We start from the raw sequence: 22103 nt of genomic DNA, 5'->3' as shown, positions 1-22103 counted from the left end.
AGCTTATAAAAAAGCTTTAAACTCCAAACTCACTTTTTCCTTGTAAAGAATGTTAAGTGCTTATTTAAAAAGAAAAAAGGTGAGCTAAAGCACTCAAAAGCCCATCAGCCGGAAATAAATACTATTATCTGGTGAATTTTATTCATTAAGACCTTCTCTCTTAAACATAGACATACATATAGTTTTACTTGGATTTAACAAGAGGAAAAAAATGTCAAAGTGACAAAATGCTCAACTTTAAAATTTTCTATGAAAACCCAGTTCTAAGTTTCTTCTGAAAATTGGGGACAATTATAGAAAACATCAGAGGCTGGAATCATTTTATTCCTAGTGTCACGTATATTTTAATTAGAGACAGTATATGCTCCTATTAGGAAAAATGAAACTAGCACACTACTGAGTTTCTCTGCTTCCTGGTTATATTATTCCTATTTAGACAATGTTCAAATATTTAATTTGAATATTGAATCATTTCCCATTATTTTTGTTGCAAGTTTCTAAGATGTTTACTACCACTCCTTTTGCTCCTCTTTTCCTAAGTCCATAATTTGATTCATTTCTTGTTGGGCTAATTTTGTGGTCACAGATCTTTCCCAAATAACTTTTAAGTTCTTGCATCCTTGAGAATGCCTACTCCCTTTATATTTTAAAGACAACTTGGGTTGGGTATCAAATTCCTGGCACACTCATTGCCTCATGAAGTACAAGATCTGAGACCTTGATTTTGTTCCTCACTATACATGATTTGATATTCTTCCTCACCTTTATCAGGGTATTTCTTGGTAAATTGTTTTTATTATTTCAGGAAATTTTTCTATTTGAATTTTTTAAACTGTGATTTGCTCAGTTCTCATCAGGAATGTCAGGCATATGCAGGATTTTTTTATTACCTTAAGCTTTTATTACTCTCCATTTTTTATTTTCTCCAGCCTATTCTTTCACTGCCTTTATATTGTTTTATAAGGTTTCAAGTTTTTCACATCTTCATTTTATACTCTGCCAATTTTTGATCCTTTAATCTTTTTAATTTTGTCTGCATTTTTAAAAACAGACCGTTTTGCTATATCATTTTTAAGTCTGGAGAACTTATTACTTCAGCCTTTTGAGGGGAGTGGCCAGCACCTGTGATCATTGTTTTCTGATTATTTTATGCTTATTTAAATTTAGGTCGATCTGCTGAAAGTAGAAAGGGACTTTAAGTTTGGTTGTTAATACTATAAACCTCTCACCAAATCCAGCAGTCTGTGCCTCAGAACAATTTTCTCCCTTCATTTTTTAGTATTTAGAAGTTATTGTGCCCAATAGCAAAGCTTTTAAGGCAGTATAATTCAAATTGTGTGAAATAAAATTGATTTAGTGGTTTGCACCCAACATTAAAAACTGATACTATATAGGAAATATCAGAATGCATTTTGCATAAGGAGTAAGAATTTTTTCAGTATAGATAAAATGCAAAAAAATGTGTTTTATAGGCCAAAGTCAGTTATAAAGTTACAGTTCCAGCGCCTCATTTACTAGGCTGGTCAGCAAATGACAGAAATGGCCCTTAAGCTCCATCTCTTCTGCAAATCTAATTTATCAGAACCTCCAGATAGATGTTCATCACATCCCACTATTTTCTTTGTACTAACAAGAGAGGGACAAGCTGCTTCCTGCTATGGGTTAGGTTGGCTGTGGTGCCCCATTTTAGTCCAGATTTTATGATATGCCTAATAAATATGCTTTCACTTGACAGTTCGTTTGTGTAGGTTTGCTTCTGTTACTAAAAATTGTTCGGGTTTTTTAAGACAGACATTTAAAAGTTTTCATTTTAAAGTGAACTTTATAAATACTTTAACAATATACTAGATGATGACTTGGTTGGTCCATAGGTTATGAAGCCAAAAGACATTTCTTTCTACCTAAATCACTGGTAATAACTGCTGAGACTCTATAACAAATGCAAATAGAGGTGCTTATTTTAATTTTTAAAGGCAATCACATATAGTTGTATGATAAACCATAATAGCTCTGGTGGACTTTTATTAGCCAGTGTCACCAAGAGTCGTCACTGGAGAATCTGAAATCACAAGCATTATACCTATATAACTTAAAATTGCTGCAAAAATCCTTCCATTCAAACAAGCAATAGAATATGAATTCTGTGACCAGATACGGCTTCCCAGGAAACTGGATCCATCCTATGTTGAGGCAGTTGGTATTCAGAATTCTTGCTGGGACCAGAGCTGCAGGAAGCCATTCAATCAGTTTTCCATTTTTAAAGGAGGAAGGTAAGTCTTTTCTAGCAAAGATTGTGATACCCTCTTGATTATTAATGCTCACGAATATTTTTGAGTCCTTACTTTCCTCCTGCATCCTTAGACCTCTTCTAATTCTTTCTGAATGGTTCATTTCAGTTTTTAATCGTGATTGCACTTCTTCTTCTCACCAGTGTTGCTCTTGCCTGTGATTGTTGTTTTTCCCTACGTATACACACAATCCCTGGGCAATGTCTAATTCTACACATCCATAATTACCTAAACATTGTCAGTTCATGGCTAGATCACTATGCTCAACTCCAGTCCGTATTTCCAACTGTCTGGGGTTTGTCTAGATACACCATAGCTGTCTCAAATTAAACTTTTAAGTTAAACTGAATGCATCATTCTCACTACCACAACTCTCACTAACTGCCCCGGTAAAACCTGGTCTCTCTCAGCTATATTTTCTGGCTTTGTGAATAGCACTATTTTCCAACAATTCAGGTCAGAACCCTGAGTGGTGCTAATTTCTCTTCATCAAACCTTTTCAATCTTGTCTACTGCTATTGGCTAGATTGGAATGCCAGTTCTCGTAGAATAAAGGCTAAACATCTCAATCTGTAATTCAAGGCTTGTGTAGAAGAAACAACACTCTAAGAATCCTGTAAAAAGGGGTTAAATTTTACTTTTTGTTGAACTGTTTGATGCAGCTGGGTTAAAAACAAGCCATAAGAAGCGTTACATTTACATTATTTTCTTACAAAGCTGCTGCTAATCAGTTTTCATGTTTACTATCACTTGCCACTGCTGGGGAAAACACTTGGCACTAGTATGTTTTACTAACTTGATCTTTGAATGTAATAGTAGTTGCACAAATCTTAGGATTCTCAGAACAGCTCCAGTGATGGAGCAACCCAAAAACTAAACTATAGAAAGATGGTAAATGGGTGTTTTAAATTTAATAAAAAAAGGATCACTAGGTGGGTTACATCCTCAAATCCTCAATGTTGGTTGTACAAAGGGGTCAAAAGCAGCCCTTGGGGAGCATTATCCCTCATACATGGAATAGTATTCAAAAAAAGATATAAAACTCAGCACCTCTTTCATTAAAAAAAAAAAAAAGGTGGAGAAACTTTTTGGTGTTAAAAAAAAAAAACAACTAAAAATATTCTCATAGCTGCCCCAGAAGTAGATCTTAATCCTTCTACATAGAGAGATGCCTTCGTATCTGCAGTAGGCCATTTGGACTAAATCCAAACTGAATCCATTACTCATTCCCTCTCCGACTCTTCTTGTGGCTTTTCTTAGATCTGAAATGGGAACACATACAAATTATTAAATTTAACAGCTGTTCAAGGAGCTAGTGAGGGACTTTTGAGGAAAACCAAGATACGGTGATACTGATGGGGACCGAGATGATACCCAATATTTATTAAGGTGCCTAGTGTTTTTATGTCTCAAAACAACACAATGAGTCTAGCTAACATAACTTACTACCCAAATTTACCATTGAGGAAATGACCTCTGAAAGACTGAGTTAACCTAACAGTGTATAGCATATAAACATTTCTAATGAAAGCTTATCAAATACAAGTAACTTGGCCAATGTCACCCTGTTAAGTGTTAAAATTTGGGGTGTAAGTCCAGGTCTCCTGAGACGAAAGTTCATATACCCTTACCACTATCCAAAGATACAAATCCAACAAGGAAAAGTAAAACATCATTTTAGTATTTATCAGGAAAACAGGCCAATTTTTATCCTGTAATGAAGGAGAATTCCTAAATATCCCCATCAAAACAAGAAAATTTCAGGTCAAATTTAGTTGTGATTGGGGCATTAATTTCTGAATAAAGACCAAAAGTCTTAAAGGAAAGATCAGTCCATACCTTTCAGGAGACTTTGAGTGGCTCCTATGTCTGTGACTACGGTGATGACCTGGGGAAGAAAAGGCCAATGGATGAATGAGATTCTACTCTCCTACTCTTCTACTGTCAATTTCACCTCCTATAATCCCTTCCATTGCCTTAATACTTTTTTTTTAACCTTATTCTAGGGACCACCTCTGTTTGGTAGCACCTCTCTCAACTGGCACATGTATGGTGGGAGAGGAGACTAAAGCCACTTCATATGCATTTAAGGCTTTATGACTAATAACACAAACATATCACATTGGTTAAGTACCACTACTCTGTTAGGTCTTACTCCTAAAATTTCAGGTGAAGAAACAGACTCATTGTCATATGAGCAAAGCTTACAAGTGAGAGTCAAGATGCCAACTCTGATTTTCAAATTCTAAGTCCATTTCCTTTTCTTCTAAGCAGTAACACAAGCCCTCCAGTATTGCAGGAGGTTAATTGCTCCTATTACATTTTCTTTAAAACTAATAGCAAAAGGCCCAAATACTATACCTGGGGACTTGGAGCGGGATCTGTGCCGTCTGTCTCGGGACCTGCTGCGGTGACGTCGTGGACTCTTGCTCCGATGCCTTTCTCGGCGAGGGGAGGGGCTGTGGAAATGATTGGTCATGCTCCCACATGTGACAATATAACCAAAATAGTCCCCCTCCCCAAATTCCTATCCTTCATTACAAATCCCTAAAGGCCTACCTTCTCCTTTTGGGAGACCGACTCCGCCTATTAGGAAAGAAAACAGGCAAAAGAGCCTAGGTAAGTAGGTGCCTTAGATGTTGTAGATTGCAAATACTGCTCTAATTCTTAACCCATCTCTCTGTTATCCAGCCCCTTAGTCATGTAACTTTTTAGCATCCTACCACTCCAAGTGACTTGCTTTGGCCAATGGGATGTTTACATATCAATAAGGATACAGTGGAAAGAAATGTGCATAATTGGGCGCGTCTGCTCTTGAAATCTGCCACTGCCACGAGAACATACCTAATGTGGCCTAGCATGAGATATACATAGAGAAGAGATGAACTACCCCAGTCATTCTAGCTAAGCCTATCCTTTACTTGGCAACAGACTGCAAAACAGGTGAGTGAACATAACATGAATAAAAAACAAGACTGCCTCTCCAAGACCACCTATATCACTGACTACAGACTTGTGAAGTTAAATAAATGGTTTTTGTGTGCCACTGAGGTTTTGTGGATGGTATTTTTCAGCAATATTGGCCAAGCAAATATTCTCCATAGACTGGCATTTTCCCTTCCCTGAAGTCCAAAGCTTAAGGTCTTCCTGGAAGAGGCAAAGGACCTTCACCTTCTAGGAGAGCGGCTCCTGCTTCTCCTGTAGCGCAGTGTGGGAGAGCGACGTGGCTTGTCCAAGTCTCGGTAACTTCTCCGGCGGTGATCAGGTGATGGTACTCTCTCCAACTGGAAATGAGATGGATGGATCAGTGATGAGCACAGGTTTATAGAGAACCATCTAGAAACATTGCTACATTCCCCTGGCCATCCTGTCTCAAATGATTTTAAAACTTCAAGTGATTTTAAAAACTAATTTAAATACATAGAGGGATAACCCTGAGGAGAAAAAAATTCCAAATAAAAAACTTTGCAATAACTCTTATTATTGTTTGAGTGTTGGTACCACTATTTTGGGACTTTTTTAGAGCAATGAGAGGTAGGTAAATTACATTTAATTCCTTAAGAAGTTGTCTTTCCAATGCGAAAAAGGAGATACAGATACAAGATCGTTAGGGTTAAATAAAACTCATAGTATACTTTTAATCTTAAAAATTTTTTCCCCCTAGGATCAGCCAGCTATAAAGGTCTAGTAACAGTGACCAAACACATAGCAACAAGCACTAAGTTGTGGTATCTAAATATCCTATCTCAGTAAATGGGACCAAGGGCTCCTTAGAAAATGGCTAATTCCAGGTTGGGAGCAGAAGCTATTAAGATATGACTAGAACATATTCTATGATTTCCCTCATATGTGGAATCTTACAAACACCTAACAAGCAAAATAGAGACAGATTCATAGCATGCTGACAGCTCTTCGTGGGTGGGGGTGGGGAGGTGGTGGTAGTAAGGGGTAGAGGTACTGAGCAAAAAGGAAAAAGACTCATGGACATGGACAACACTGTGGTGACTCTGGCAAGGAGGAGGGTGTAAGGGGAATAAATGTTAATGGAAAAAAAAATTTTTTTTAAAAAAGAATATACTGTCATATCACAAAGCCACAAGGTTGAAACTGCTATGATCAAATCTATATATGTGAGGCAAGATGATGGACCCCACTGGCCAAAGGACAATTTGAGCATCAAGAGGAACAGAAATGGTTCAAAATATATCAAATATGTTTAAATCCATGAGTTCACTATGTTATTGGGGACAAAAGGACATTTATCATCTTGATAAGATACTCTAGAATCAACTCATTTTAATAATTGATAAAGAAAACAAAATGGCCGAGAGTTGATCACTGTTGAAGCTAGGCTGATAGGTAAACTGAGGCACAGTCTCTCCACTGTATGTGATTAAAACTTTCCATAAAGATACTTTTGGTTCACTCACCACAGAAAAACACCTCAGCTTTGTATGGCTTTGAATTCATGAGAGATTGTGCTTCCTTTTGCACTAAACTTTAAGGGAGACTGATGGCTCAGAGCAACACTTCCATTTGTAATGTCTCAGCATTGATAAGGCAGCATTTCTTATATTTCCCCCCCAGCCTTTTTCTGTACATACGTTGTTGCTCTAATTTTAATTACAAATATTTTAGAGACTTTTTTGACTTACCACAAACATTTCCACATTATTGAATACTTTTCCTGACAGTTTCAATGGCTGCCTAATAGTCTGGTGAGCTGATGTGTTAGTTTATTTGACTGCCCCCTTATAGCTTAGTTGTTTGCAACTTTTTATCATTGTAACTAATATGAAAGAATGTGACCATGCAATAGGCACTTCTTTTTTCTAAACCAGGCTTAGTTCTTAGGATGGTTCCATTATAAACAGAATTATTTTTGTCCCAAGTATGTATTTTAATAGCATAATTCATTTAATATTTTATTAAATAGCACTTTAAAGACTATGTGCTATCATACTTAGGCAATTATAATGTACCAATACTATGCTAAGGGCTTTATGTATATCATCTCATTTAATACTCACTGATAGTCCTAAAAAAGATATCAATATTCTTTACAGAAGAGAAAACAGGTTATATAATTTGCACAAGATTACACCACTTTATATAGCAGAGCTAAGATGTGAGCCAAGGCTTACTTAACTCTACAGCCCATACTGTTATTGTCAAAATACTGTGTTTTTTTGTTAAAGTTAAAATTATCAAAAGCAAAAAGGCACCCTTCTCATCTCCTATAACTACCTCTCCTCCATCCTTAAGCTCCCAGGTACCTGACCTTCTCATCTTCCTCTTCCTCCTCTTCACTGGACTCCACATCATCCATGTCCTCTTCTAGAGCACTAACCCGAGGCTCCAATTGCTCAGCTTCCTCTAGCACGTAGCGTTTCTACAGAAAACACAAGAGTATTAGGGGGCCCTGCTATTTCCTGTGTCGTGAAGCCTCAACACTGGGCTTCTGAGATTGACAGGAAAACTATGGAGGAACAGCTGAAGTACTAGGTTGGCCAAAAATCCACTTAGATGTTTCTGTAAAATAAAAGACACATTTTTCATTTTCACCAAAAACTACTGATTTGGATATTGAGTATGTTGGCTATCTCTTATGTGGTTTAACACTGATATTCTCAATTATTGTCTTGATTTTATTGCTATCAACTTCAACTTGTCTACCCTACCATGGAGCATCATCTAGAGAAATCTCCAGCATGAAACTTTGCAAACCACTTTCGACAAATTCGATCAATTGAAGGACCTTCTCCACATACTACACAATTTCTTTTTGTTTCAGTTGAGTTTCTACCTTTCGTGAAATAATAAAGCATAATATGCCAAAAATGTGAATTTTCTTCCATCTTCAATATTAAAATGGCTACATAAAATTCACTGATTTTTTTTTAAAAAAAGCACACTGATATGACAGCTGTCATAATACAATCTAACAACTGTTTCAAATGAAGTTAAAAGACAACTATGCTACTAGAGCCATCCTGGGGGAAAAAAACCTTTTTGTCCAATCCAATGATTTCATTTCAAAGATATCCTAGACAGTTTAAGATTGTCCTAAGGAGTTTAACATTCCTGAAATTTACACAGTCTTTTAAGTTCCCCTGTAAACAGATACAAAGGTGAAGGGACCATCTCCATTTTCTGTTGGCTCTATTACCTGTGGTCTTATACTCTAAGGTAACTAGGATTATCAACCAGGATAGGTGTAACCTTGAATTAAAAAAGATGTGCACTGCATACATAAGGGCCTTAAGTTCATGGCTAAGACCGTGTTCGCTGATGGTTGTGCAGGAAGGGCTCAGATCAGTATCTATCCCGAGAGCTATTGAGGCTCAGCCCAGTTTAGGGGCTGAAGAATGCCTTAGGTCCTGCTTTAAAGTAGCACCAATTCTCTATTACACCGAATATTCAGAGAACTGTCTAGAATCATGCATTTTTAACATGGCACATGACAAACAATTCATCTAGGTCTACCTTCTGAGATGTGGCTTAGCAGTGCTTATCAAGTAACTAAGGACCTGAAAGGTAAAGGCAAGTTCAAACTGCCAAATGGACTGGCTGGGTCATAAGATCCCTTTTCATTTCCTTGTGCAAAGTATGTAAAAGAATGTTGGATAGTCCTAGAATAAATAGTAAGATTTGTATTCTACTTAGGTCTCATTCGTTCCTAATAAAATTACATAAAAGTTGGGAGAAATGTGACAAAGATGCCACTCAGTGAAGTCAATCCTTCAGAAAAGTGCTTTCCAGTCACAGAATCATCACAGTTGGGGATCTAAGGCTGCATCAGACAGGGTATCCAGAATACCTAATGCTCACCAGAGTTGGAAGTTACTAAAGTTAATATATTAATTCACAGCATTTGTGTTTGATGAAATTAAAATTCATTCCACGGCAGCTCCTTGCCAATGCCAGGGCACATCAGAGACTAAACTGATTACCTATGGGTTGCTTAATAACAGGATCAGAACAAGAGGTATTCTTAAGGACCACTTCATCCAGAACATGTAAGAGGCCCATACTTAGACCACATCTCCTGGTGATACATATCAGTTATTTCAATTTCTCCTGAGTGAGGCTTGTTTTGTAGTCTTCTAAACTCCATGCAGATAACCTCATTTTTATCAGTAGGACTGCTTATAGCTGACTGGGCTTTAGAACACTTAGCTGCTATAACCTGTTTGCAATCCCAAGTATTACATTTTTTGCAGTATTTCCAAAGATAAGAGCAGATAATAGTGATAATAACTAATGTAGCCCATAATGAGATAATGTGAGAACTGGGCACCAAAAGCAGGTTTTCTGATTTGACATCTCATTCTCTTCACGACATAGCCTACAGTAGCCAGCAAGGAACAGGAGAGAGATGGCACTCATTCAGCATGCAACAACACAGATGAACTGCAAAATAATTATGCTGAGAAGATAAAAAGTGAGAATATACTGTATTCCAAAATGCAAACTATTGTGACAGGTAGCATACATATCAGTAGTTGCTAAGAGCTGAGGGGAGGGATTGTATAGAAGAAAAAACTTTGGGGTTATGTTCACTATCCTTGATTGTGGTGATAGTTTAAAGGGTATACACACGTGTAAAAACTCACCAAACTGTACTACTTTAAACATATGTACTTTATGTCAATTACACCTTAATACACTACATCCATTTAAAAAAACCCCTTTGCTCAAACGAAATCTCTCTCTTAAACCCAATATGTAACTTAAAGAAAAAGGAGCTACCCTGGTTGGGATATGTAGGGTTGTCACCTCTTATTCCTTTCAGTAGCCTTAAAACAGTCCCATAAGGCAACTTAAGGCCACTAAGTAGTCTAATTTTTCCACATTATAAATGGGAAAATAAGACCAGGTCTCACAGCTGGTCGGCTGTAATAACAACCCAGAAACTCAGGTCTCCTAATTCACTATTCAGTCATCTCTCCATTCTCCCCTTAGAATTCTCCACATTCCCTTTCTCTTTAAGCTACTTACTGTATCTGTTTTCCACTTGTATTTTTAACAGTTTTAAAATCATACTCTTTGTCATTCCTGAAAGATGTTGCATGGACAATCATTTATCTCTGGGAAAGGGAGGCAGGATGATTACAGTGCTATCTTAGGGGTTAAGGTTTTAGTATCCCACTTCTGATCCTCCTTTTATCTGTTTTATATGTTGAATTTTTATATGAAGGTAAGTTTGAGAACAGTTTCTTAAAAAGTTAAAGAAATTGAGCTCGCTGAGCTCCAGTCAAAGGAGAACGAGATTAAGAGGTCTCTACACCGCGGCTCTTACAAAGCATACTGCCCACAAATCAACGGTTGGTGGTAAAGCACCAAGGAAGCAACTGGTTACCAAAGCCACTCACAAGAGTGCGCCCTCTACTGGAGAGGTGAAGAAACCTTATCATTACAGGTCTGGTACTGTGGCACTTTGTGAAATTAAGTGTTATCAGAAGTCCACTGAACTCCTGATTCGCAAACTTCCCTTCCAGCACCTGGGGCGAGAAGCTGCTCAGGACTTCAAAACAGATATACGATTCCAGAGTGCAGCTATTGGTGCTCTGCAGGAGGCAAGTGAAGCCTATCTGCTTGGCCTTTTTGAAGACACCAACCTGGGTGTTATCCATGCCAAACGTGTAACAATTATGCCAAAAGACATCCAGCTAGCATGCTGCATATGTGGAGAACGTGCTTAAGAATCGACTATAATGGGAAACTTCATTCTTTAAAAAAAAAAACTCTCTTCTTCCTGTTATTGGTAGTTCTGAATGTTATTTTTTTCCCATGGGGTCAAAAGTCACCTAAGCATAAGACTGCAAGTGGAAAATAGGAGACAGAAATCAGGTATTGGCAGTTTTTCCATTTTCATTTGTGTGTGAATTTTTTAAATATAAATGTGGGGACATAAAGCATTAATGCAAGTCAAGATGTTTCAGTGAACAAGTTTCAGCAGTTCAACTTTGTAACAATATAAATAAACGTGTTAAATTTTTCTAGACAATGCCAGCATTTGGATTCTTTCCAAACAAGTAAATTTCTCTTTGATGGCAACTAAATGGTGTTCAGAGCATTCTTATCATACAGTAGGTTCTATCCATTCACTCTACTTTTCTGAGTTGTTCTACAAGCAACTATGTTTTTAATGTTGTCTGTCTTCTGTGCTGTTCCTGTAAGTTTCCTATTAAAATACATTAAAGTATTAAAGTTTAAAAAAACCTACCCTAGCTATAATCTCCTTGATATAATATTTTAAAGAATGAAGTTTTCTTGTGTTAGTTCACTTTTAAAGCCCTACCCTTCAAATGACCTGCTTTCCTCTAACCCCCGCCTCCTATCTTTTTCATTCACATAAAGACTACTTATCACCCTGACCAGTGTGGTGTGGCTGGGCATCATCCTGCAAAAGGTCGCCAGTTCCATTTTCCGTCAGGGTCCATGTCTAGGCTGCAGGTTTGGTTCCCAGCCAAGGCAGGTACGAGGTAACCAATTGATGTTTCTCTCTCACATCAATGTTTCTCTCCCTCTTTTTCTCCCTCCACCAAATAAATAAAGTATCTTTTAAAAACTACTTATTAAGAAGACTCCTGATATCCATCGGTTTCAGTGGCTTAATGTATGTGTGTGTCTGCCTACTTTAGGAAGGTAGAAGGGTGTATCTTACCTGTAGGCGGGGCAAAATGATATCACAGACTCTCTCACTGTGTAGTAGTTCATCAATGAACTCATCTACGTGCATCAGTTCAAACTCTGAAAGAAAAATCACAAGCTCAGGCCCTGACTGGCATGGCTCAAGTTGGTTGAGTGTTGGCTGGCAAAGCAAAAGGTCACTGTTTCAATTCCTGGTAAGGGCACATGCCTGGGTTGTAGGCCCAGTCCCCAGTTGGGGGTGTATGAGAGGCAACCAATTGCTGTTTCTCTCACACACTGATGTTTCTCTCCTCATCCTTCTCCCTCCCTTCCCCACTCTGAGCCTCCCCCCAAATAATAATAAAATCTTTTAAAAATCATAAGCTCATGTAACTTGGAAATAAATTTAGATACCCAAAAAGTAAAAGTGTGATTTCTCTACTGCTGCTCTTTCATTAGTAAAGCTATTGTAGTGTGGTAATTACACAGAAGGGACTACTGTCAAAATGGGGCTTAAACTACAGCCCTCTGAAGCCCTGTCGTCACCATCTATCTTCATTCATTCAACCCGCCTCACTGAGACCATCTATGTGCCAGGCCTCATTTAGGAGCTGGGGATAATGGGATAAATGAAGGTGTCCCAATTAGCAGAAGAAACGAACAGAAAAGCAAGCAGAAATAGCTGTGAATTGTATAGGGGTAATGTTCTTGAATAAATCATATAACTAAAGTGTAATTTCTCATATGAACCACTATGTTTCTAAATAAAGAACGTGTATCTTATATGGTAAGTGGAGCAATTTCAGAATTTCTAAACATTATTTTAGTTCAATAGTTCACAACAAGGGGTGATTTTGCTCCCCATATCTAGGGTAGGGAGTGCTACTGACTTCTAGCAAGTGGGGGTCAGAGGTACTGTTAAATATCCTACAATGCACAGGACAGCTCCAAAAAAGAATTATCTGGCCCAAGTTGCCAAAGATTGAGAAACCCTATCTTAGTTTAGTTAACATATATCTTGTTCATCATGTTGTTTTCAATACATAGCACAGTACCTGGCATGACTTGGCACTTAATATGTATTTATTCAATGACTAAATTATTAAGTTAACAAAAGTTTAAAGTATAATTCCAAATTCTTAACCTTCTACTGCTAAATGATACATGTAGCAGTAGGAAGGGGAAAGGAAAAAAAAGTTACCAATATTTTATGACACTAAGCCAGAAAGAGTTTTGATTACAGTACCCCAATTTACCACTAATAGTGTCTCTTTGTAACAGGAGCTGTACTTCTTGGATATACTTATTATTTTTTAGTGGGGCTGCTACATAAATATGAGTAAGTACACAGTCTGTATACTGCAGTGGGAAGTATAGTGCTAGAGGAGAAGCCAGTAGAAAGAACTGTGAAGATACAACAGATAGAAAACTAACTTTGGGAGGTTTGGGGAAGGCTTTTATGGAGATCATTCTAGAGCTAGATCTTACGGGATGCAGCACGTGCAGAGGGAGCACATGATGGAAGGCTGGGATTAATATAAGATGCAGTTGGAAAGGTGGACAGACACAGCTGTCTGGTTAAGGCCAACAGGAAGCTAACAGACTAATGGAGTTCTCCCCATGAGAGAGAAAGGGGAACACTCACATAATGTACATGACAATGTGAGGGCAGGGACATTTGTGAAACAAAAACTAGCTCAAGGATGAAGTTTCAATCACATGGCAACATACTCACCCCCATTTCGATTCTGGCTTTTAATTTTCCTATAGTCATTGTACAGAGGCTCCAAGTACTTGTAGCAATCAATTGCAGTGCCTGTTAGCCTCATGTAAAGTGCTCCCAACATACGAACATACCTGACAGATAAATGACAATGAAACAACAGTTCATAAAGAGTTCTAAAAGATTATAAAAGTTCACCCTAAAAAGTTCCTGAATTTTACAACTGGCGTTTCTCATGACAGTACTGGATAAACAATTTTTTTTCTTTTCTTTGGCAGATGAGAGAACTGCAATTTTGGAGGCAGCATGGGAAAACAGAAAGAGGTAAATTATGCAGACCTGGGTTCAAGCTCTCATTCTACCATTTACTTACTGTGGGAATTTGGGACATGTTGTTCAACTTTCAGAGTCTATTACAGAATCTGCAAAACTAAGATAGAGCATATATACCTCACAGGATTATTTTAAGAATCAAATGAGATACGGAATTTAAGTACAGAAAATGTAAGATATATTTACTAACAATAAAAGAATACACATAGGCATGAATATAGATTGTTGCTAGGCAGCAGAATGTTTACTCTGGAAAAAAAAATTTAAGGTCATCTTGTTTCAAATTCTGATTCCATTACTTACTAACTTTATAACATCGGGCAAATTATTTGCTTTATCAATTTTTGTAAAATGCAGATAATAGCACCTAATTTGTTGGCATGGTATATTAAGTAAGAAATATGTGGCCCTGCCCTGGCTGGTGGCTCAGTGGATTGAGGGTCAGCCTGCGAACCAAAGGGTCACTGGTTTGATTCCCAGTCAGGGCACATGCCTGGGGTGCAGGCCAGATCCCCAGCAGGGGGTATGTGAGAGGCAACCACACACTGATGTTTCTCTCCTTCCATTCCCTCTCTAAAAATAAATGAGTAAAATCTTTAAAAACAAAAACAAAAACAACCCTTACAGAAAGAAAAGAAGAAATAAATATGGGGCCCTGACTAGGTAGCTCAGTTGGTTAGAGCACTGTCCTGATATGCCAAGACTGTGGGTTTGATCCCTGGTCAGGGCACATACAACAACCAACCAATGAATGCATATTCAGTGGAACAACAAATCGATGTTTCTTTCTCCCCCTCTAAACTCAGAAAGGAAGGAAGGAAGGAAATGTGTAAGGTACTAAGCATGCATATAGCACATAGTAAGAACCTAATAAAAGCTAGATATTTTCTAGATGTTCATGTTTAAGATTCCTTCCTTTTCCCTTTCTCTTATATCCAACTAACCATTCAAATCTTCACTTACATAATACAGTAGCAAAGAATACAACATCTGAAGCCAGCTTTGCCTCTTTCTAGCTGTCTGACCTTGGGGAAATTACTTAACCTCTTTGTGCATAAGTTTCCTCCCCTATTATAATGGGAATAATAATTTCACAGGGTTGTGAAGGTTAAATTATTATTTAAATGTGTTCTAAGAGGTAAATCTCTTAGAACACAGGGTAAACTATTATTATGTATGTCTCTCATACTTGTCTGTGAGTTCCTTGAGAATGGATAATAAAATAAGAGCAGCTCACATGTGTGATGTTTACTATGCAGCAGATACTGTGCTGTTAGACTTATAGCACTACCTTATGTAACGCTCACATCAATACCGAATTGATACTGCTGTCTCCATTTTATAGTGAAAAAAGTAAAACTTAGAAAACTGAGTTACTTCTCTTAAGGTCACGGTTAATAAGTAACCAAAGTCTGGACATGAACTTATATTTAACACCAAAGTTTTCCCTCTTATCTTCCCATAGTATGTTGTTTTCTTCACCCTTGAGCAACCAGTGGCTTTGTGAAATACTTTTCTTGGGGATGTTACCAGGATGGGAAAAGTAAAGATCAATTCCATCAACACAGACAAAATACAAATTCAAGAGTCAAAGCAAAAATCCTAGAGTAGAACTTTGTGGAAATGAGATAGCTTATCATTCCTCTTAACCAAAGTCAAATTCTGGACTACCGAAATACAAGGTTTTGTATTAGCTAGTCAACATTTCACTCACTTGAAGTCTTCATTTTTTATAAACTCAACAATGATATCCTTCTCCGGTTGAATCTGAAGCATCTTTAAGGTCAAACACAGAAAGGGTGTTGGCTTTATGTTGCCACCATAGACGCCACCCACAAACCTTAACTCCATGGCTTTATCGACTACAAGTTCAGCTAAAAACAAAAACAAAAACAAAAACAATGGCATCTTAGAATTTTAGGGCTAAGCTTTTCTGGGTTTGAAATGAAGAGAAGTTAGTTCAAGGTTTTGTGTTCCTGAATACTCATCAGTTTAACATTAGGAGAACAAGTATGCATTAACAGTCATATTATGATAATATGATAGATCATAGATATCATAGATATCATCAATATCATAGATAATGATGATAGCAGCTAACAGATACCAACTACTATATGCCAGGTACTGAGCTAAACATTTCATACCATTTTAGTTAATCTTCACAACAAATCTTGAGGTAGGTTCTAGCACTGCCTCTGCTTTCAGCTAAGGAAAATGAGGGCTAAGAAACGTTAAGTGACTGGCTCAGGGTCCACATGCAGAAAGTAGCAAGGCTGGATATAAATCTAAGTAGTTTAACTTCAGAGTCTACTCTTGTAATCATCCTACTGTAGAGAAAATAGCTACATTTGGAATTAAGAGTGAGATATAAGAATGTCTAAACCCATAGAGAATTTTTATGAACTTATCTGAGCCAAACTGTTGATATACTAGGAAGCAAGATCTCAAATGCTCTGGAGAATGACAGCTTTGCATTTCTTTTTATACATTTAGAATTAGGAAGGGAACTAAAGAAGATTACATGACATTGGGCAATCTTGAATTGCATTAAAGGATAGTTAACTTGATTATGTGTTCTGAAAAAGAGGCACACTCTGACATTTCAAAGGTGTGTTAAACTAGATGCATAAGAACAATGGGAAGGGCTTGCTTAAGACAAAGTTAAAACTTTTACTAAATTAGTTACAGACCTGGGGCATGACTATCCACAATGACTTGCCCAATTCTGAATTTATGATTGGAGCACACTGTGGGGTTACCTTCTGCCACTGAACATGTCAGATTTATTACAGAGCCCCTTTTTCGTTCACAAAAGAAAAAAAGCAGCCCTGGCTGGTATGGCTCAGTAGATTGAGCACCAGCCTGTGAACCAAAGGATGGCCAGTTAGATTCCCAGTCAGGGCACGTGCCTGGGTTGTGGACCAGGTCCCCAGTTGGGGGCATGCAAGAGGCAACCACACAATGTTGTTTCTCTCCCTCTCTTTCTCTCTCCCTTGTCCCTTCTCTAAAAAAAATAAAATATTAAAAAAAAGTGCACAATTAACAACTCTTCAATAGCCACATACAGTGTGTAAACCTCTTCTCATCTACAAAATGGGGATAATAACCTTCCAATGTTGTCAAAATCAAACACTAGCTGTATGAACTGGGACAAGTCACTTCACCTCTCTTTGAGCTTGTCAGTTCAAATTTAAATAATAAAGGCAAAAAGTTAAAGGGCTATAGTGAGAATCGAATGAGACAATACAAATAAATACTAATACTTACCTGACATATAGCAGGTAATAAATGTTACCTATCATTAATGGAAAATTTTTGTATATCAGACTTCAAGTTCCTTTAGGATAAATTCTGTATTAATTTATATAACATTACAGTTGACAACCTACTAGAGACAGAGATAGAGGGATAAAGAAAAGGGGCACAATTACTATTTTTACAGAGTTTACAGCCTGAAAAGTCAGAATGCATTGATGAGTAGTTAAATGAAGATGCAGAATATGATGAAAATATACAAGGAAACATTGCCTAACGGAGGAAAATAAGGTCCTGAGTTCACTTTTGAACTAGTGAGTTGACATGTCTTGGAATTAAGAGATTTAAGATCTCAGGAAGAGATCTGGGCTGGAGAGAGAAATATGAAGGCACCTACATATATAGTATGTAACTGTGTTATGGAGATCATCCAAGGAGAGAACTCTGTAATGAGAAAAGGGCCAAAAAGTAAACCTTACCTGACCATAAAATTTTATAGCGACTCAGAGCAACAATAGGACTGGTTCGCGGACACACAGCTCGTGGTGCTGGCGGCAGTGTAATAGAACAATATTTAATAGTGGTAAAAACTAGCACCACCAGTACCAGTGATTTCTGAATATACATTATTGCATTTAATCATTAGAACAACTCTTTGAGGTGAGTATTACACTCGTTTCACAGTGGAGGAAGACACGGCTCAATGAAGTAACAGAGATAGTAAAAAGAGGAGCCAGAATTCGAACAAAGATTAAAAGACTACCTAGGAGACTTCGCTCAAGAACTGATATTTATGTCAGGACCCGGGGAGGAAATACTACAAATGGTTCACATTTGAGAATAGTAAGATCATGAATATGGTTCCGGGAATGTTGCGTTTCCTTGAAGACTTTTGGGGTCCCCGAGTTCAACACTGCTTGAAACTCCGCAAGTTATCATTCAATATGGAACGACTCGAAGAACCCATGTGAGACACCATTCGTAATAAGACCCTATCATCTGTGCGCCCAAAGCCCAACACAAGTCTAGGCATATCCGAGGGGCTCATATTTTTCTGAATGACAGATTCCTTCCAGTCTCACGCCCACGGTCCAATCCTACCGGCGCCCAGTCAGAACTGGGCCACAAGGCGGCCGACAGTGGGGTCGGTGCGCTACCACTCACCCGTCAGTCCAAAACACTCCTCTTTCCAGTACTTGGATTCATAGATTCGAGTCCGAATGATCTTCTCCACCAGATACTGAGGGTTCGTGCCGTGGATACTGTGCGCATCCTTCACCGTACGGTTCGCCATTTTAGAACGCCTTCAGTTCTATTTCCGTCGGATCCTTTAGTGCGTCATATCCAGGTTTAAAAACACAAACACACACACACACACACGCACACACACAAACGGAGAAATGTGGAGGAAGTCTCACTTAAATAGCTCAGACGACCATCTTGAAATCGGAAACGCTGCAGCTTGAGGAACTTCCTTCCGCAAACGGGTGCGCCGATAGAATCGATGATGGCCACTGCACGTTGGCGTACGTACGTCATACGCCCCCTTTTAGGAGAGCGGGAAGGGAGGGCGGGCTGACTGGTGACGCAACGTGGAGACAGCATGGGGGCGGGGCCACGGCGTTTGGCGCGAAATTTTCTCTTCGCCTTCCTTCCATTCCTAGCTGAGATCCCGTTTCCGCCCCAGTCTGCGGCCCTTTCGCTGCAAGAGGAGTCCAGCTGGTTCAGGTGAGAGTTACTCGGCTCCACGAGCTCCTGAAGCGGAGACGGTGGGAAGTGGAGGGCTTGCTCCTAGCTTTGGGAAGCTTCAGCTTCCCGCAAGTGTGGCGTCCCACGGACTGGAGGACCTGAATCGCGGGGACAGAGGAAGTTGTTTGTAGACTCATTCAGGCATTGGTTAATTCAGCAGATATTTACTAAATGACTGTTAAGTGCAAAGCATCATTCTAAGTCCATTGTAAGCGTTCCTTTCCCACATCCCGATTGCCAAAAGGCTTCCCGCTCCGTCAGGGGCTGTGAGTTTGCAGTGGGGAAGCCGGAAGCCCACACAGAGAAGCTTGAGCATTTCTGCGCACAGAGCCCTGAGACTCAGTAATGATCTCAACCATACCTTCTCTCTAGATTGCCTTTACTAAGGGGCGCATCTTTTCTGCCTTTGAGCCACAATGTAGCAAGCACCACTGGGAAGTAGGAGCAACAGAAGTTATTACACCATTTTACGGACGTAGCAGTTGTGCCCAGAAACTTGTGTAGATCTCTTGCATAGGTCAAGGGAAGAAATGCCGAGTCAAGAATAAGAAAGTCAGAAAATGGTACAGAGGCCTGACATCTATGATTTCCTTATGCTGCCTCTTCAGAAGGACTCCTGCTAAATTTTTTGAACTTTTCATTGAAAAATAGCATACATACAGAAAGGTGCACAAATCATAAATATGCAGCTCAATGACTATTTATTGTTTGAATGTCTATTTTATAATCTCTTTCAGCTAATCTGCCAGTTTTAGAAATAGCAAGTCAGTGAGTTTTCTTAGAGAATGTGCCCGTTTAACTTGCATCTAGATCAATAAACAACATGACCAGCATCCCAGAAATACCCTTTTATGCTCCCTTTCAGTTACCTAAGTTACCCTCTATTCAGACTTCTAACATCATAGGTTTTTACCTGTTTTTGAATTTATATAAATGGAATCAATATAGTATGTATTCTTTTGATGTCTGATTTCTTTATTGTTATTTTGAGTGATTTTCCCTACTTTGTGTGCAGTTGTATTTTACTTAATTTCATTGCTTTATAATGCTGCTGTGAGCATTCTGATTCATGTCTTTTGATGATAGGTATGTTTTTTCTCTTGGGTATATTGTATTGGAATTGTTGGGACATAGGCTATGCATACATTCAGGCTTAATAGATAATGCGAATTTTCCAAAATGGTTTTGATAATTCACATGTCCTCTGGGAGTATATGAGAGTCCTGGCTGCTCTACATCCTTACCACACTTGGTATTGCCCTAATCATTTTTGCTCATTCATTGTTCATTCATCTATGTGCCAAGTCCTAACCAAGGCCCTGGGGATGCAGTTATGAATAAGATAGACAAAGTCCGAACATCTCTGCCCTTTTGGAAGTCAATATTTGAATGTGGGAAACACTAAATAAAAAAGTAACGTATTGGTTATTGCTTTGATAATAAGGTGGTGTAATGGAATGTGACTCTTGAGGGGCAGTATGAAGGACAGAGGTAGATAACTTTCCATTGTGTATCAGTGAAGGTGTCTGAGGAAGTTTCATTGCCACTGAGACCTGAGCCATCCTTACAAAGATTTGCAAAAAGAGAGAATAGCATACCTAAGTTTGTGGGCACTAACAGGAGGCCTGGAGCAGAGTGATAGACCCAGGTGAGGCAGGGTATGTAGTCCAGGCCCAGAGAGTCGTCCTTCCTATAGTCTCTGCTTGCTGAACCTAGGGTGAATCACCCACAGTTGCACACATTATGCCCATACGGTAGCCCCTCCTCATCTGCAATTTCAGTTTCCAATGTTTTAGTTACCTTCTTCAACTAAACAGTCTGAACTTTTCAACAGCCTGAAAATATTAAATGGAAAACTTCAGGAATAAAACCTTTGTTCTAAATTGCACATGGTACTGAGTAGCATAGTGAACTCTTGTACTGTCCTGCTCTGTTCCACACAGGACTTGACTCATCCTGTATCCAGCATATCCAGCTGTATATACTACCCATACGTGGGCCAGCTACGTTGTCAGATATTTTGAGAGAGAAAAACCACATTCACATAACATATTACAGTACATTGTTGTTCTGTTTTATTATTGTTAATTTCTTACTCTGCTTAATTTATAAGTGAACCTTTATCATATGCATGTATATATAGGAAAAAACAGTATATATGTATGGGGTTGGGTATCCACAGTTTCTGGCATCCATTGTTGGGGGGGGGCCTTTGAATATTCCCTGGGGATAAGGGGAACTACTATACTAGTCTCCTTGAACACAGCTCATAATCTCTTAGAAAAGGAATGTTAAATTTTATCTTAACTTGGTTTTGAAGGATACCTGCTATAGTAAGCTAAAATATGGTCTGGATTTAAAAGAGTTGAGAGCATAGATTTGATGCCTTTAGTGGACATGAATACCTTATTGGTATGGAGGTGGTCCTTATGTACGCTAACTTTTGGTTTGAAGAATGAGATCATTGTGCCAGTGTGATCAAATATCATAGACCAAGTGACAAATCAGGCTATTTATCCTATAGTTCAATTATTTAAGAGTTGTAGAAAGTTTGCTGAAAGATACTAGTTTGCTGCAAAGCACTCTTGGTAATATTCCAATATTTTTTAATGACAGAGCTTAGGAATAACATGATTTACTTGCATATTTTGTATCTTAGGAGCCTATTTTTCCTGATTCATTGTGGAAAGGTGAAAAGTTCCAAGTTTGCTTCTCACAGTTCTGTGTTATATCATCCATTAAAAGAAACAAATATTGAAGGTAAGCTAGTGTTATATATTTCCTTGAACATTTATTGAGACTCAAATACTTTTGCTAATTTTTACCAAAAGATTATATGAATCTATATTCACTTTTTACTTGAGCACAATCTTCTCCTTGTTTTTACTCAGTCTTCTTTGCTGTTTGTTCATTTCTAGAATGTACTTGATTGAAATTAGATCAATTTTTAATAGTACTGTGTTGTGAATTATATTATTGATGTTCTTAATGGCAGTCATTCAGGTATCATTTGTAAGCTGTATACTGACTAATGACTCAATATCTTCCCTTCTTTTTGCTAATTAGTTTCCACAGGGTATACTAAAAAATACTTTTTTTTAGCCCTGACCAGTGTG

The 22103-nt window shown here is 38.2% G+C and overlaps 1 protein-coding gene across 1 annotated transcript; it reads right to left on the bottom strand.

Annotated features, from left to right (window-relative positions):
• Nucleotides 1-1479: 1479 nt before the first annotated feature.
• Nucleotides 1480-18741, bottom strand: PRPF38A (pre-mRNA processing factor 38A). Its single transcript, XM_054573101.1, has 10 exons — nt 18403-18741; nt 15695-15854; nt 13660-13781; nt 11959-12044; nt 7570-7680; nt 5460-5572; nt 4848-4874; nt 4650-4747; nt 4128-4176; nt 1480-3550 (listed from the first exon to the last, which is right to left on the bottom strand). Exons 1-10 carry the CDS (start codon nt 18530-18532, stop codon nt 3508-3510), a joined length of 939 nt encoding a protein of 312 aa, XP_054429076.1. The 5' UTR covers nt 18533-18741; the 3' UTR covers nt 1480-3507.
• Between the last annotated feature and the right edge of the window lie 3362 nt (nt 18742-22103).

This window comes from Pteronotus mesoamericanus, unplaced genomic scaffold (genome assembly GCF_021234165.1).
Source record: "Pteronotus mesoamericanus isolate MK-2021 breed Mesoamerican mustached bat unplaced genomic scaffold, CSHL_Meso_final contig_105, whole genome shotgun sequence".
Taxonomy (NCBI): domain Eukaryota; kingdom Metazoa; phylum Chordata; class Mammalia; order Chiroptera; family Mormoopidae; genus Pteronotus; species Pteronotus mesoamericanus.
This window is presented reverse-complemented; position numbering and strand designations above follow the sequence as displayed.

Coding starts and splice junctions, on each gene's coding strand:
- PRPF38A (XM_054573101.1), bottom strand. CDS start 18,532: ATGGCGAACCGTACGGTGAAGGATGCGCACAGTATCCACGGCACGAAC. Junction 15,855..18,402: donor GGAGTGTTTTGGACTGACGG/GTGAGTGGTAGC, acceptor TTTTGTTTTTAG/CTGAACTTGTAGTCGATAAA. Junction 12,045..13,659: donor AAGCCAGAATCGAAATGGGG/GTGAGTATGTTG, acceptor TTTTTCTTTCAG/AGTTTGAACTGATGCACGTA.